The sequence below is a fragment of the Haliaeetus leucocephalus genome, unplaced genomic scaffold (genome assembly GCF_000737465.1).
Source record: "Haliaeetus leucocephalus isolate CR32 unplaced genomic scaffold, Haliaeetus_leucocephalus-4.0 Scaffold173, whole genome shotgun sequence".
NCBI classification, from domain to species: Eukaryota; Metazoa; Chordata; class Aves; order Accipitriformes; family Accipitridae; genus Haliaeetus; species Haliaeetus leucocephalus.
In genome coordinates, this window is record NW_010972609.1 from 13,738,076 (window position 1) to 13,754,841 (window position 16,766).

The 16,766-nt window shown below is 42.3% G+C and overlaps 1 protein-coding gene across 1 annotated transcript in view; it reads left to right on the plus strand.

The window, feature by feature from the left end:
* Positions 1 to 11,041: 11,041 nt before the first annotated feature.
* Positions 11,042 to 16,766, plus strand: part of LOC104829600 (ferritin-like) — an 11,442-nt gene continuing 5,717 nt past the window's right edge. The window contains exon 1 of the mRNA XM_010563931.1: positions 11,042 to 11,133. Within this exon, the coding sequence (XP_010562233.1) occupies positions 11,042 to 11,133 (92 nt within the window). The remainder of the gene's footprint in view (positions 11,134 to 16,766) is intronic.

A 16,766-nucleotide genomic window follows, 5' to 3' on the forward strand; every position in this document is an offset into this window, starting at 1 on the left:
TTATGATGGCACTGAAAAATTAGTATGGAAGATGGCTGTAGCTGAAATAGGCTGTAAAAAAAAAAAAGCAAGCACTGTTAACTACATGTAGTTGCAGTTGTTGGGTTTGCAATTGTTTCATGCCAGTGCATGCCCAAATCTCCTGTATGCCAGATCAACTGCTTACAAAGCAAGCTCCATTAGAAAGTTCTCCATTTACATGGAATTCAGGGCACTATGAATTACACAGGAAAAAATACCCTCTGCTAATAGTTCCATTTATCTTATTAATTTCAAAGTATTACCACAGAACCACAGACACATACTGGTTGGCATAGACCTCCAGTAGTCTCTAGTCTAGTGATCAGAGTAGAGCCATGCTGGACCAAGTTGCTCAGGGCGTGTATAGTCAAATTCTGAGCATCTCCAAGGACAGAGATACCACCTCCTCTCTCGGCCACTGCTCCAAAGCCTACCATGCTCTTTGGGAGTACTTTTTCTAGCATTTACTTGGAATTTCCCTTGCTCCAACCTGGGCCTTTTCCCTCTCATCCTGTCCGAGACAAGCCTGACTCCATGCCCCCCCTCAGCAGGTGGTTGTGGACAGTGAGAGATCACACCTGTCCAAGCTGAACAAGCCCAATTCTCTCCTGGTGTATCACAGGCTGCAGCCCCTCACCTTGGTGGCTCGTTCCAGTATGACAATGTCTCTCTTGTATAGGGGAGACCAAAACTAGACACAATGCTTCAGATGCTGTCCCTCATGACACTGTGTGGAGGGGAATAACCACTCCCCTTGATCTGCCGGTCCTGCTACTTGAGCTCAGGATGTTGCACTGAAGATAAGGCAACTGACTGAAAACTATTTGTATGGGCAACTCTATCTGTAAAAGTTGCCAGAGAAAATACAATGTCTGTACAAATCACTGTGTTCAAGTATTAGGCTACATAATTGGAGAGTACATGTACAATATTACATGGATGTTTCCATGTATTTCTAATAATAATAAAGTGTGTAAAATTAATGGGTTTTAAAATGAAATTGTGTCCACAAACCTGAGGTTCATGGAATCAAACACTCATCTTACCTTTTAGAAAACATTCATAAGTAGTGATACACTATTTTTTTCTTAGCATGAAAGAGAATACAATAGTCTGTGTGGCACATCAGACAGCAGTTATCATCAAAATGTCCTTAGGCCATCAGGCATTTCTTTGCTAAACAATCTCAGTGTATTATTCAGGTTACATTACACCAGCATTTAGAGAGATCTAGAAGCTGAATGATTTGGAGAGACCTGGTGAGCTGGTTCCTCCCACAGGACTCAGTTGATCTCTATGCATTCCACTCATTCACCAGAGGGTGAATGTGTGGTACAAGACCAGGCTGTGTAAACCTGGCCTGCAATCCCATTTTGGGTCCAGGCTGTGGGAAAGGAAATAAAAGTTTCCTTTTTTCATCTACTGAAATGCTTTTAGCTCCTTTCAGATCTGTCATAACAACAATACACTTAAGGAATAATCTAATAATGGCTTAAACCTGTGTTCAGTACAGACTGCTAAAAATGCCCTTCTCAATTTGATATGCTACACTGACATATTACACCTTTCTGTATCTGTTTCATTCCCTTATGGTGGATGAAATTCAAAGGTATTACACAAAGTAATAGCTAGCCTCAAGTGAGGCAGCTAAACCTACAAATCTGGATGTACAATGAATATGATGTAGTCAAAGCTAATTAATTTCTCTATATCCATCATCATTCTGCCATTACAAAGTTTCTTCCCCTTCCTCTCAAGGGCTTTTTTCCTTCAATCGATACCATTTCTGACTTCTTTCCACTGATGTCCAAAGCTCTAAGGCTCTCTTACATGAACCTAGGTTTCTTCCCCAGGCCTACTGGCATCATTTCCATGCATGTTTGCCTGAATTTCTTGCTGTTTCCTTCCAAAGGATGTGCATCTTGAGTTTAGTCCTGAAGATCTGAACTGAACACAAGACCTCAGAGCCTTCTGGACGTGGCTCTGTAGATGTCTGCTGCTCCTGCTTCACTCTCTGAGACTTGTTCTGAAGTCAGCAGACAGGAGCAAGGCACTGTAACTACCTTCTCTCAGTATCTCCTCTCCTCCTGTTTCAGCAGGGGGATGACTAGGCAGGGAGCAGACGTGAACCTTCCTCACGCCCCTCTCCTTCCCGAGCAGAGGCCTAGGCACACCCGCAGAGAGGCACCACACTAACTGGCAGCTGGCACTGTCTGTCTCCCAGCAGCAGGGCATTAATAGCCATTAACAAAATGCTATAGAGTTCCAACATGATGTCAGTGGTATTAACCTCTGTCATTCCCATATCAGCACTAGTGAATGACTGGTTTTAATTTTTTTTCTTTAAAACTTACCTTTGAAATATTCCACAGTGTTAAAACCAACAGTGGCTACTTAGAATAGCTCTTATTTTCCAATTTTGAAAATGAACTACCAGTTATCAGTACTGATTATGTTGAGCAACAGCTGAATTGCTCTCACTCATAATTTTTTACCAAGCTTTAAAAAAATGAACAAAAGCAAAGCCTACAGACTTGTGAGCAGCTTTTGAGAGGTACTAAGGATTTGACACCTATTAGAGAAAATAGGTACAAGGGATTTGGGAGTTTTCTGGAACTGATAGCTTATGAGCAAATTACCCTGAGCTGGTGTATTATAGCAAATCTGCTACTGCTTTCAGGAGTATGAAATATAAGTATCTTTTCTCAGTTCAAACTAGTAACCAGAGCACAAGCAATTCTTTTTAAATGGTATACTCATAAAGCCTCTTAAAATCTTACAGTATCTAGGTATGCATTGCTTACCAGCTCAAAACAAAGTAAATGCCAACACTATGAACAGATGAGATAAGGTCTGTAGGGAGAGAGAGTTAGTATCATTTATTACAGTAATAAAGATAACTGGAACAAGATACAGTTTTCCATGCATTCAACCACATCTATATTCTTAGATCACTAATAGGAACACCCCTATTGAATTTCACTGTGATGATTCAGGGTCAATATGCTTTAAGATGATTTGAAAGATTGCTGGATTTTCAAGACTGTCCTTTTCTTTTTTGTAGTTACAGATTGGGAAGGTCATATTTCCATTGATCATATACTTTGTTATTTACTGGCAAACTCTAAGACGTGAGATATGCCTAATCCAAACTCAGGTTAAGTGAAGTTACATCCCCCTATCTCCTACAACGCTTTAAGATGTCCACTTTACCGCAGTGAAATCTTTTTTTTCTAGAAAATAGGATGGGGCCATCAGATAACTGTTTGCATGGCAGACTAGTCCTGCCCATCTCCGGGTTTACACTCATGCCTAACAGCTATCACATTTAATAGCTAGGGGGAGTGGATGTGCAAGACCAGATGGAATGGGAATGCTTTGTACTCCCATGCACTGTATCAGCCACATGATGCTGTTGTTTCTCCAACTTGGGTTCAACGTGGTGGTTTTTTGGTTTTTTTATTAAAAAACTTTACCTCTCCAAAAACCCCAAGAAGTTTCTGTGGTGTAGACCTTCAATTGAAAATTGAAAGAGGATGTAGATTTGCCACTTTTGGTTCCTGTGTGTAGAGCAGCTGGTACCAGTGGAATAAACGCAAGGATAAACCCATCTTCTCCATGAATGACACAGCAACAGGGGATACTGCCACCAAAAGCAAAGTCCACTTTGTACCAACTCAGTACAAATCTCCATCACAAGGAGCATTTCAGGGTGAGTGAGCTGAGAGCACAGCACAGGCACTGCAGTCGTGTAGAAACAAATGACAGGAGGGAAAGGATGCAACATTTGCAATTCTTCAGCCCCGTTGCAGACCTCCTGAGAAAGTGTATGCTTCAGGTTAAATCAGGTCTTAAGAGACACCATCTACCAGGCAGTGAACCAGTCAGCAGCACCTCAAGTCAGAGACAAATCCGCATCCCTGTGGAAATGGCAGAAAACTGATTAATTTAATCCCATGCCCTTTCTAAGAAAAGACAGTAAGAGATAGTGAGGGGCAAAATTTGTACATATGTATCAGTGCCTTCTTCCTCCTTTGGCAGAGAAAAGGAGGAGCAGATTCCACATGTCCACCCCTCTCCTGATCACAGAAGTCAGTAGTAGTAGGGGGGAGAAGGGGTTTTCTGCAAAGCCTGTGCCTTTGAGGCAGCAGAAGGGCAAGAGCTCAGTTTTACAACTGTTGGCCCAAACACAATTTGTCATTTACAAACTAATCCTCCTCCGTTCGAGAGCACAAGGCCTGCTAAAGCTCTCATGTCCACTTCTCTGATTCTTCATTGTCCACACTGACAGAGAGAAGCCGAAGACCTAATCAGTGTGTAATTCAATCACTGTCCAGGCTGTCACAGCACAATACTTTGCTTGTAGTGCCACGGGTTAAGTCAGCCAGCTACTGTTATGCACCACAGCAGGTGTGAAGAATGTCACTTGGTCTAACTGTATGTTACCACTCTGTCAAGGTCCGTTTCTGATGCTACTTTCACTCACCACTTAATGATTGTTTTTCCTACTGACAGCAAGCTAATTGTCGGCTGTATATGGTAAAAGGGCACTTTCAGTATTTTTGACCCTGAATTGGGAATTCCTGCACAGCATAACATGGGCCTCATACAAAGTAAAACCCTCTGTTCTCCAGATCCCCAAAACATGGAGGCCTGTTAAAAAGCTCTTTATTTCCTTAGTCTTAATCCAGCAATTAGTAAGTTATGACTTACTACACCCAAAGTGCTTCACTCTGTTGTTCCTCACCAGACAGGACATCAGACATTGCCACACACCTTTTGGGAATGGCTTGAATCCACAAAGCTCCTTGGTACCTAATTACATTTAAATCAAGAAAAGACAGGTGCTTCAAAAAATTCTTATCCACATGTAGGTGGTTAAAAGTCTCCAGAAAACGAAATTAAATGTGCTGCCACACTTAAATACAAATCTCAGGCCACTCTGAGAATGGCATTTTGTTTGCCTTTTAAAAAAAGTTCACTACTCCAAAAGGAGTAGAAAGTTGCACTTCCATTTTTCTTGAATCATACCACAGTGCAAGGAACCTGAGGAAGAGAAGTACAGAGGAAGAAGGCAGGGCAACACCTGCCACTTCATCACTAGCAAAGCAGCAATGGGTGTGTGTATCATCCAGCCATGCTACTGGTCAGATATGGAGACAGGCAAGAACTGTTGCTGATAAAACCACAGCAGCATGAGTGAACTGTAATTTAATGAAAGTGGCAAAAACATAGGGACAGTAACCAGGAGCACATCAGAGGATGTCTTCCCCTCACACAGATCTCACACTTGTAATAGTCATGTGTGATGTTTCTTTCCATGTATAACAGTGACATGTCCAAGGGATGTGACACAGAATGAGCACAGAAACCCCCTATTTCTAAAGCATCTGTTTTCTTAATAGCCTTGAGAATTTAATTTATGTACAGTTTCTGGTGCTATTTCTCCAATTCCTTAATTTTCACATAGAAGCAATACAAATAGGATGAATATCTGACAGAAGAGCTGCACTGGGACAGATATTGTACAGGCCTGTACCAGCAGAGCAGGAGTAGTTTTTCGCCCAAAAGAACGAACAACTGAAGTCAGCTGGACAACCTGACCAATCCAAGAAGTGGATAAACTGAAATGGAAACAATTTCCCTGCCACCACATAGATAATCTTAAATCAATATATCGCTGTCTAGAGTATTTCTATGTAATTCTATACAAGAATTACAGTTACCAATCTTACCTAATCCTGTAAAGGGATGAAATACTTTGTCACACTTTCAAATTCTGGGAAGACAGTGAGGAGATGAAGAAAGATGATCCAGCTTCTTACCACTGGCTACAGAAAAGGTCATAATATTCATTATTCAAATACGAATTGGACATCTGTATTTCCAATGTTTAACAAGTCTTGCTTAGTGCTGAAGCCAAGCTGCTCATTTCACCCATACTCATCTACTGTCATCATTGACGGCTGATTTCCAAACATGGCCAGACACCAGTTTACATGGCAGGGGTCATGAGACATTCTTGCATCCTGAATCAGGATTTAGCAATGCCATGTGCCAAGCCTTAGAAGCATGCAGAGCATTTGCAACTGAGCACCTGCGGAAATCCCATTTCCTGACAAAGAGAGGCCTCCAATATTCATGTTTTTCTCCTGCTCTTAGGCCATGCTGTAATGAAATATGGCCTGAATAATCCTTTTATAGCTACACAGGGAAATGTCCTTGCTTAGCATTTACCCCTCCTTATGGAGGTTCAGTGGGAACTTAGTTGAGCAATCAGCAAAGATATACAGAATGAAAAGCCTGGCTGATGGGATACGACCGAAACCATGCACAGGGTAAGGATACAAAGTGGACATGCAGGTTATCAGAGAAACTGGAAGGACTCTGGTAACTTTAGTGGATATAGGTGAGAGGACAGGACCCTAAGGAGTCACATTAAATTTGGTGTTAATGCTGACAGTGACATATACAAGCACAGCCTAAAGAGTGCATGCTCATGGAAAGGTAGGCCAGGAGGGCTGTCACTGGCAGCATGTGAATAATCAGAGAGTGCAGGACTGCACAAGACCTCTCCCAGTCAGTGAGAACAGTGCAAGGGGAATAAGTTGAAGGCAAGCTAGAAGGGACTTGGAAGGGGCTGGCTGTGAGACCAGCAATGGGAATGACTTTGAACAGCTTATACTCTAAGTCTCCCTGCTCTGCAAGACACTCCCCCAGTACCTCCTGCTGCAGCTCTGGGTTGCCCTTACTCTAAGCTACCTTCTTCCCTTTGAAGCCCTTGATTCCCTTACCCCAAGAAACCTGCATCCTTGTCCTGCCCCCTTCATTCTAACCCTGGGTTGCTGCTGCTTTACCTCTGACATGGGCTATCTGTGCCCCCTCCTCAAACTCTGGCTGCTACCTCTCAACCATTCACATGTCTATATGCACCGACATCATCTCCTCACCCTCCATTTCCCTGACACTGTCCCCTGTGGCTGCTTCATAACCCCAGATTATCTCTGCTTTTGTTTTCTTCCCTTGCTGCTGGCTTTGGCAGTGTGACAGCAAAGCCCAGGCTATCACTTGTAGCAGACTATCAGCCTGTACACTGTTCTGCACCTAATCTCACTTTTGCTGGGCCGCTCACTGGAGCTTTAAACCAACGACTCCAAACACTGAACAACTGTGAAACACTACCAGCCCTCAAAATTTCTCACACACCGTCATGTACCTGTATCGTATCTTCAACTGACAATACACATCTGGCAGTTTAGAGATGAATCATTTGTCATGGCCCTGCAGGTCTTCAGTGGTCCCTCAGCTGCGTTTTGGGAACCATCATCCATCACGGTGCTGTGCAGGCTCAGCGCATGCAGACAGACAACCACTATTTCCCATTTCCACAAGGAAATCCTAGAACAACTTTTGTCTGCTAAATGCTGGGTATAAAAATCAGGTCTCTGTGGCACACTCCCTTTTCCTTCCTTCCTGCTGGTCAGCTCTTCCTCTGGGTACTTCAGGGGACCTACCCCCTCCTCTTGGCCATAACAGTGTACATTCAAACAGCTGCTAGGGCTGGATGAAGCACCTGCTCTGGGCAACAGCAGCTGGAGTTCATTTTGGCTCCAAAGGGCCGAGGCCAAGCAGGCTGACCGCATGTGCACTAATCCAGTATCATCACCAACTCCACCAACAACAGGTGCCTCTTTGAAGCGGGAGGGAAAAACTATCTGGGGAGGAATCAGAGCTTTATAAAGGACATTATGGGCCAAGTCCTCAGCTGGTACATGCTAAGTTAAAGCATGTATTCTCCTGAAGTTATATGAGTAATGCTCATATACACCAGTAAAAGATTTGGCCCACTCTCAGTGCTGCTTCTCTTCTCTTTCTGATTTTCCTAAGGATTTTTCACCTCCTCTCTCTGACCTTCCTTTAAAAAAAGAAAAGAAATCTTTCTGTCCCTTGCTTCAGACCAAACAGCTGAAAGTCACAAGCTACATATACCAGACTTCAGCATCATCCTGTACGTAGGTAACGCAATCTTACCATTGCCTGACAAGATCTGTCCCTCAGTCCTGCTTAAGTGCTGGAGTCCAGATCATGAGCATGCATCAATGGGAACAAGGGCGATCCCATTCTGGAACAAAACAAATCAAATGTCCTTCAAGGTCCCTTAAGAGAAGTCTTTCAGCACAGGCATCATAAGAATTGCCATGCACTTGCTCGGGCCAGTGGTCCACATAGCCCAGTGAATTATTTCAACGTATGGCCATTACAAAATGACACGGGAAGAGCACAAAAAAACCCTGCCAGAAACAGCTATTGGCCAAATCGGCTCCAAGGAAAATTTTCTTCTTATCTCATTTTGCTAGAAGTTGGTTTATGACCCAACGCACACAAATCTCTTTAAGTCCCTCTTAGTGTCTTACTGATAAATGCTTGTATTAATGAAAGCCTCTATGTTTTTTCTTTTCTGAGTCCTGCCATTCTGACCGTCAAAGGTTAGATCCACAAATCTCGTCTCACTCCTTGCAGTTACTCTTGTGCCTGTTTCTAGAGAACGTGGATGCTCTCTGAACCCTGAGAATGGAGCTGGATTCACAAAGGTGGCACCGCAGAGCACTGCCAAAAGCACTCTGCTCACACACCACAAGTGAAAGCAGGCTTTCCAAATTCCTGTCAATGCACTATTAGTGGAAAACATGACCTTGCTACAAGCTGCTCATGTGAATCGGTCACAGCCTTTATAACTTTGTATTCCAAAATTTATTTTCCTGAACTGTACATCTTTTAATCTGTGACTTTCTGAGATTTAAATTTAAGTCACTTTCCCCTTGGGACCATGTCTCAGATGGCTTATATAAAAAAAGAAGCAAGTGGAGACAGTTGAAGGAGCAGAGCTGGTGGTGAGAATAGCACAGGCAGGAAAAATAGTCTCCAATCCATAACAGTTACTGGCATCTCACCCAGAAGTAGACACAAGTGTAAACTGTACTGTGTTGGACAAGCGTAAATTGTACTGTGTTGGCTTGCCCATTTAAATAAGTGTCCAAGAATTTCCCTTGACAAACACTGCAGTACAGGCTAGATAACGCCATTTCCTCACCAGTGAAGAGACATTCACACAACCACACAGGAACGTCCAGTGCTAGAAACATATTCTCAGCTGCTGCAGACTCACAGATTCCCTTCGAGGCTTTAACCACAGTTTCAAATTTGCAAAACATCAAAGCATGTATAAACATACAAAGGCAGCAATATTGCACACTTATGTATCAGTTTTGTCCACATATATGCCTGAGGGAATGACACGGCCATCACCACTTTGCACACTTAATACTGAGCAGTATGGATACCTACATGTTACTGCCCTTCACAGCAAAAGCAGTAAAACACTCCTAGCATCTGACAGGCACAGAGCTCTTCCTAACCCTCTGAATCCTCTCTGCGGCTTGCTGTCACAGGGCACATTTCACGCAGGCCAGCTGCACAGGATTTATTCAACCAGTTTTGGAGTATCAAAGCTAAATTTTTTGTCTTTGCCCCAGGCAGGCACTTGGTATGCAGGATTTAAATCAGAGAACAAAATGTTCTGTGAAATTTGTAGATACTCAGCACAGTAATTTCTAAATTCTAAAAAAGATAGCAACTGGAGCTCGTGGTTTAAAAATCAAAAAGTAAAGCATTTCACTGCATCACTCTGAGTAATGCCACTGTGTCCTAAAGACCAGAGTAACTAACTTCCCAAGATTATCAATTAATGGTGCTGACCACCTTAAGTGGTAGGAGACAAACACACTCTGAGTTACACCTAATAATTCCAATGAAATCAGAAGAATGCTCAATTCAACAAGTGCTCTGCATAAAGACACTGAAATTGAAAACAGTTTGTTTGATCCTTGCAAATTGGCACAAAAGACACTGCCTGGGACATACTGCCACAAAGAGACTACAATCTAACACCTACCATTATAAGATTTTTGTAATGTATTTAAAGCCATTGAAATGGAATTAGGCTGAAAATTATACAGAAAGAGAGACCCTAGGGAATCACAACACTTACACTATGAAGGATAATATGTAGATAGCCTAAAAGAGGTGTTTTGAGCAGAAAGCAGCAATCAAGGGTCATTTGTGACTGGAACTAGAAGAGGAATTACTTCACTGGAATTTAGCATAGCCTTCAAGGTCTATGATGTTTGAGTGAAATTATCCACTTCTGTTTTGTCTGGTTCACCACCACTAAATCTGTACTAATACAAAATTTAAAACAAACGTTTAGCTGATGAATGTTCACATTAAAGTTTCAAATAAAGAGCCTTCTCATATTTTTTTTTCTCAAGCAGTTTCATTTAAACTTTGAAAGGATTCTTTTTCAAACAAAAACTGTGAAAAGGGTTCATTAGTTATTTTTTGGTGACTACAAAAGCTAAAACATTTAGAATCATTTCCTCTTCACCTGCAAACATTTTGCACACCTCTTACCACATCTGTGGCTTTAATTTCTTCTCTCTCAAGCCAAGAAGCAAATGGCACCAATCAAACCATTTAACTCCCAGGAGTACCTGTACTTTTAGAAGCAGGTGCTCTTGGTACTAGCAGGGACTCTATGAAGATGGATTATCAGGAGCATACAGCAGCAAGACAATAAATGCTTTCTGGGTCTTCATTCCTTGCCCGTAGTTTACTTCTGCTAGCCCAAATATTCTGAGCATGTACAGAGCGCATCTGCTCATGCTCACCTCAGAGGTAGGTCTGATGCTCCTTCAAGGGCCATCTGGAGCACAGAGTGCACCTACTAAAGTTTACACTGCCTGGAAGGCATTACCTGCAGTCACTGATTTCAGATGGCACGGACTGTACAAAAAAAAGGCACTGCCTTTTTCAACATGTCAAGTCTTATTTTCTCATTTGTCCAAAAGTAAGTACAGATTCTTACCCACAGCTGTGGAAAGGAAGATAGAACAGAAAGGCAAGGTATACAAATCATGACAGACTTTAGGCAGTTTGGGATTGCACAACCCCCTTATGCAACATGTTGCCTGGGGTGCAGGACGTGTTTTCAGAAATTCCACAGAATCCCCTTAAATTTGCTCCAGTGCTGAGTCGCAGTCGCTTCAACCTGCAGTAAGTGACTGGACTTACAGTATGCCATGGACAGATTGCAAGGATGAGCCTTATGTTTGCTGTCCTATGCTTTTTTAAATGTGACTTGAAGTAACAACTGCAAAATCTCAGAGGCAGATGAACCCTACCAATTTATTCTAATTTACTCCTAAGCACAGCCTCTTTAGAAAAATCAAATGGGTAGTATCAGCCAGTACCGCCTGAAATTAATAGTCCACTTACAGGTTAAGTGTATTTATAAGAGAAGAAATGGAGATTGAAGGGCCAATACTGCTGACTAGGCTGAAGCTTGCTCAGCCTGGCTGCCGGCCCTCTGCAGCCACCAGGCAGAGAGGCAGCGAGCACACCCAAGGGCTCCAGCTCTCCTTGCTGCCTCTCTGCCCAAGCCAAACCGCGGGCTTCCTGAGCGCTGGCAGAGGCAGGGCTCTTAAAGTCACAGATGAGCTGAGAAGCCTAGTCAGCACACCTAAACAGTTTGTAAATACAACGAGAAAAGACTAGGGGAGAACAACTCAATGTAGGTGAACTGTCAACATTTAAAACTGCATTGGAAAGAGTGACACATGCTTAAGAGAAAATAGTGATATATGGCTCCTAGACACAAGTTAGTAGTGGCCGCAGTGCAGTTTTACCTGCAGCCCCAGCATTAAGAAGTCTACACACATGCACACAGTCACACAGACTCCAACACGGCCATATGCAGCTCGACTTGAGATACAAGACAGCTGAAGATGTCAAACACAAACCAGGTTAAGGCAGGACATCAGTCACAGCCAAAAGTCTACCTATGCAGTCAGCTGAGATGCAGTTACATCTTCTAGGCTTGACTGCAGAGCTCACACACACAGACAGACCCCAAACCTGCTGCTGACATGGAGCTTTCTCAGGAGCCCACAAAAGGGCAGGTGAGAGCAAAGGGAGAGGATGAGGCTGCCTGAGCACTGTGGTTGTGGCAGCAGCTGGAAAGAGCCTACAGGGAGAGAGAGGAGAAGGGAGGTGTGCCTGGGGACTGGCAGGAGGTTGAGGGCAGGTGCTACGCCAGCAGGATGTGCCCTGAACATCACAGTCGCAGGGCAGCTCTGAACGCCAGCCACAGTGGCCACAGAGGCTCCCTGCTGTGCTGCAGGGCACTGGGCCGCTCTGGGTCCCTGGAGCACGCTGCCAAAAAGGAGCTGAGGCTGCCTGCCTCCTCACGGCATTACCTGAAGCAAACTCTCTGCTACTGGAAGGGTCCCATGGTAAAAGCAAGCATTAATTACATATAATCTAATTTAAACACTGCAGAGAAGAAAATAGCATGAATTAGGAAGCCCTTCTATACCTGTTCTGTGACACAAGGTTAAAGATAAGCTTTGCTTGTATTTGAGAAACTCTTATGAGCTTGTCTTCTATGTTTGCTTTGGACACGGCATAGACATGCCCATGGGCTGTGGGCATATTCTGTTTGAAGAACAGATTTCAATCAGTAAAGTTTCAAAGAACTCTCTTTCTATCACAGTGGTTTGTATTATCCAGAGTTTGGAAAGTTCCTTAAGGAAGAACTTCATTCCGAAGGAAGAAAGACAAATGAGCCAACTTCTCAATATCTGTGCCATGCAGACTTGTGTCAAGGAAGCCTATGGAACTGAACTGCTCAAGATAAAAGTTACATCAGAGGCAAAAGTGTCACAACTTCATGAGGCTACTGATGCAAAGTGGGAAAACTGAATGAAGGCAAAAAAGACACGGCTGTTTCCAGTGCAATTGAAGAACACCCTCAAACATCTCCATTGGCTTTAAACGCTGCTGTAATGGATGTTTTGCAAACACAAAAATATCAGTGAGATGAAGAAAATCTTTGACTTTCTAAAGAAAAGCAATGGAAAACTAAGCTTTGGAGTATTTGAGGTGAGTGCCAGAAAAAGGCACTTCAAAAATTACTACCAAAATCAAAATGAATCCAAGTATTTTACAAACAGGATTTAATTGTGGTACCTCATTTTAGTAAATTGAATATACATAAAATAGGTGTAGAGACAGCACTGCATAGTAATTTTCAGCACCTGTAAGCCCAAAAAATAGGCTCCTGTCTCCTCTGTTTGCTACCAACAAGATCAAGACTCTGACTTCAAAGGGACTAGGCTTTAACTTTTACTTTTGGGAAATCCTTCTCTTTTATCGCTAAAACATGCTGATTTCATAGCACTACAACAAACTGGACCTTTCCATTTGCTCAGTGACATACAGACAAAAAGCATTTTCCAGAATGTCCACCTTACAGCCTGGTCACAGTGCTATTGTCACCCCAGGGCCATCCCATGTTTTGCTGATGACTAATTTTACTGTAAGACACTTAAAAAAAGTTATTTTTCTATGCTTACTTAAGTGGTAACCTCCCAAATTTCAGGCTTCTTTTTTAATTTTATGAGTCATACAGTGCAAAAAGGCAAAAAAACAACTCAGAAGTCTTGCTGGCTTTTCCTCCATGGAAAAATGAAATAAAAAAGAGTAAGATCAGATAAAATACTGAAATGAAGCACCTGTTGATAATGGAAAAGCATACAGAAAAATGGGTTAACTGACTTCAAGTCCAATACAAGCAATTCTGAATTCACAGGCATTCATATGAATCATTCTCCATTTCCTGCCATAAGAGAGCTTAGGTTTCACTTAATTACAAAACAAAATCATGAATGAAGAAGGGTAATTAACAAGCACACATATCACACATTTATTTATGTATTACTTTTTCCTCACATAGCCCTCCATTTTCATCATAGCTATTGATGGGCACTGAATGACCACATAAAAAAAAAAGTGTAGCAGCATTAGACATGCTATTTGCAAAGCACATGACAAATCTGTCACAGCTAGAAAGAAGCTAGCAGATGGTAGCTGGATAGAAGCAACAGCCACAACTCTTGCTACCTGTGGTTAAAGAACAGTATCAACTCCAGATTACAAAGTGCAGTTTAAACAGCCTAGCTTTAAATGAGAGAGAATCAAGGCAGAAAATGGCCAGATACAACTAAATGTCTGCAAAGTAGTCTCAGCAGAAAGGATATTTTCAGATGATTGCTAAAGCCCTTTGACAGCAACAGTCCTCTCTGCTGCACTCTGCCAAAGAATAAAAAGAAAGGGGGGGCAGGGGGTGTGGGGGCAGGGGTAAGAGAGCTTACTTAGCTGGAATTTTAATTGCTGTTCTGTATACCACGCTGTGGTAGTTTGGCTTCCCACTCTGCCATACACTTTCAACACTCTTTAAAATTTGTTGTACCAAAATCATGCCAAATCGTAAAAATGAATAAAGACATCTTTCATCAAGGCAGGTGCCTAACATTACACATTTAAATAATCCTAGATTATGGGAATAAACAGGGTCAATCCTGTCACCAACCCTATTTACAGATGTTACCAATCTTTTTTGCAATGACTTGCACATTAACTATCTGTTCTTGCTTTCCCTTGGTCAAGATCACTGTGTCCAACCCTCTTCACCCCAACATCAGTTCACTGAGGAAATCTGCAAAGGACCTTCATACTTCAGGATTTAGTGGGAATAAGGATCTAACCCAGATTCACTTGTATCAAAGCCATATACAGATATTGTTACTGCGAGCGGGCAATAACTTTTCTGAAGCATAGAGTTTGGGAGAGAGATGCAAGCCTTTCCTTTCAGTTTAGGCCAGGTGGGGAAAAAAGCAACCTATCTTAAAAGCAACACTACTTGATAGCAGGCAGCTGCACTTACTCCATGCCATGCTGAAATGTTGTAACTAAGAAACTGAACAAAGCGCTTGTTCCCTAGGATACAGCATTTCTTGAAAACCAAGAATTGAGGTCACAAGTTTTTGGAACAGATGATACTTTCCTCAGTCCAGATACCACCAGCATGTGACACCACCTCATCCTATGTAGCAAGAATCCCTACATTACTTTATAACTGAATTTTTTCCACAATGCATTTGGTTACAGTACAAATGACATATTTCCTTTAGTTCTATGAAGCGCAAAGCAAAATAAATTGAACAGTGTTCTCATAAAAAAAGAGGTTAAAGAACATATGGAGATTAAGGAAATTTAGAGTCAGTTTTCAGATCAGCCCCACTGGTGGCCCTAAGAAATGTCTTTACGTCTTAGTTCTCCATCACTGAAATGGGATAACTTAGCATCGACTTCCAAGGGACCAAAAGTCCACTAATACAGATACAAGCATCTATGAGCTACTACGCGCAGAAGTTAGTCATGAATGCCCACCTAACAAAATACAACTATAAACTCTTCCACAGAGACACTAGCTAACTTCCTTTCTATTGCGATTTCGCACTTCAAATTATTTGGACTTTCCACAGAAAGGAGGTCGTCAAGTATTTTATTTAGATTAGGGTGTCAATACATACACACACACAGACACCACATTTGCTCTTCCTCTTCTGAGGCAGTCACAGGATTATTCTGGAATAATAAAACACTAGCAACTATTTTACTGGTTAAAACAGAGACAGTTGGAACGGAGGGAGCTAAAAGGTAACTGTTAGTAGTACATCTTCCCAGCAAAAGTCCCTAGTGTGCCAGCGAAAGAGAGGACCCTTTTTGAGAACTTCAGAACAAGGTCATATATTGTTGAACTGTCTTGTCAATGAATATATCATAAGTTATGAATTTAGTTACTTACTTTAGCCTTGCAAACATTACAGGTATGCTTTACTCACATGCAGTTTTACTCATATGCTTAAATGTTGGGTTTTTTAAAGTAAACTTAGCACACTATTTGCTGAAACTTCTAATCTAACTATAGCATGAAGAATCAGAAGAATGGAAAAATGGACAATTAGAGTGAACAAAGAGGGCTGAACAGCATACAAGATGGAGGCACTGAACAAGAAGTATGTAAAGTTTCTCATGACCAATTCTCTCACATCTTCACAGGACTACTCTCAGATGATACGTGCTCTGCTCTAGGTAGTCAGATCCAATAACAATTAAAATGTGCAATGGAGTAACGATTCTGCCCTTAGCATCCTGGGTTTGTGGGTGAGTGGGGTGATCTGCTAGAAAAATATTCCACAGAAAGGCACGTAACATTAAGCTTACTAAACAGAAAGTCAGTGAACAGAAAATTATGAAATTTGAAGGGTGTTGAGATTACTCATATTTCCACTCCACTGGCTGGAATGTATTAAAGGTAAATAAATGCTCAAGCAGTAACAAGCAGCGCTCCATCCATACAGTAAAGCAGCTGAGAAAGTCAGAAACCTGTATTTTGAAGTTACTGTACAAACCGAGGACTATTAGTTACTAAAATACTGAAGACGGTTTAATCTGCCTAGATAGGACTGGTTCAACACAAACATCTTTAGCGCTAAATCAAAAAAGATAAAGAATTTACCCCGTAGCCAAGACATATTTAGATACATGCTAAGGTCCCTGGATTTTTTCACAGATCGCTCCCTCCCCACGACTGCATCTGACTGCGAGCGACCATCAGCTACTCCGGCCTCGACTGCCGCGCTGCGCTTTTGCCCGCTATTTAAAGGAGGTGTTTAAGCGTGGACGTCCCTGGCGACCGCGCCTCAAACGAGCTGTAGAAATGCCGAGTCACCGGTCGCCCCTTCCCGCCCTGGCAACCGACGCGGGGCAGACGGGACCTGCGC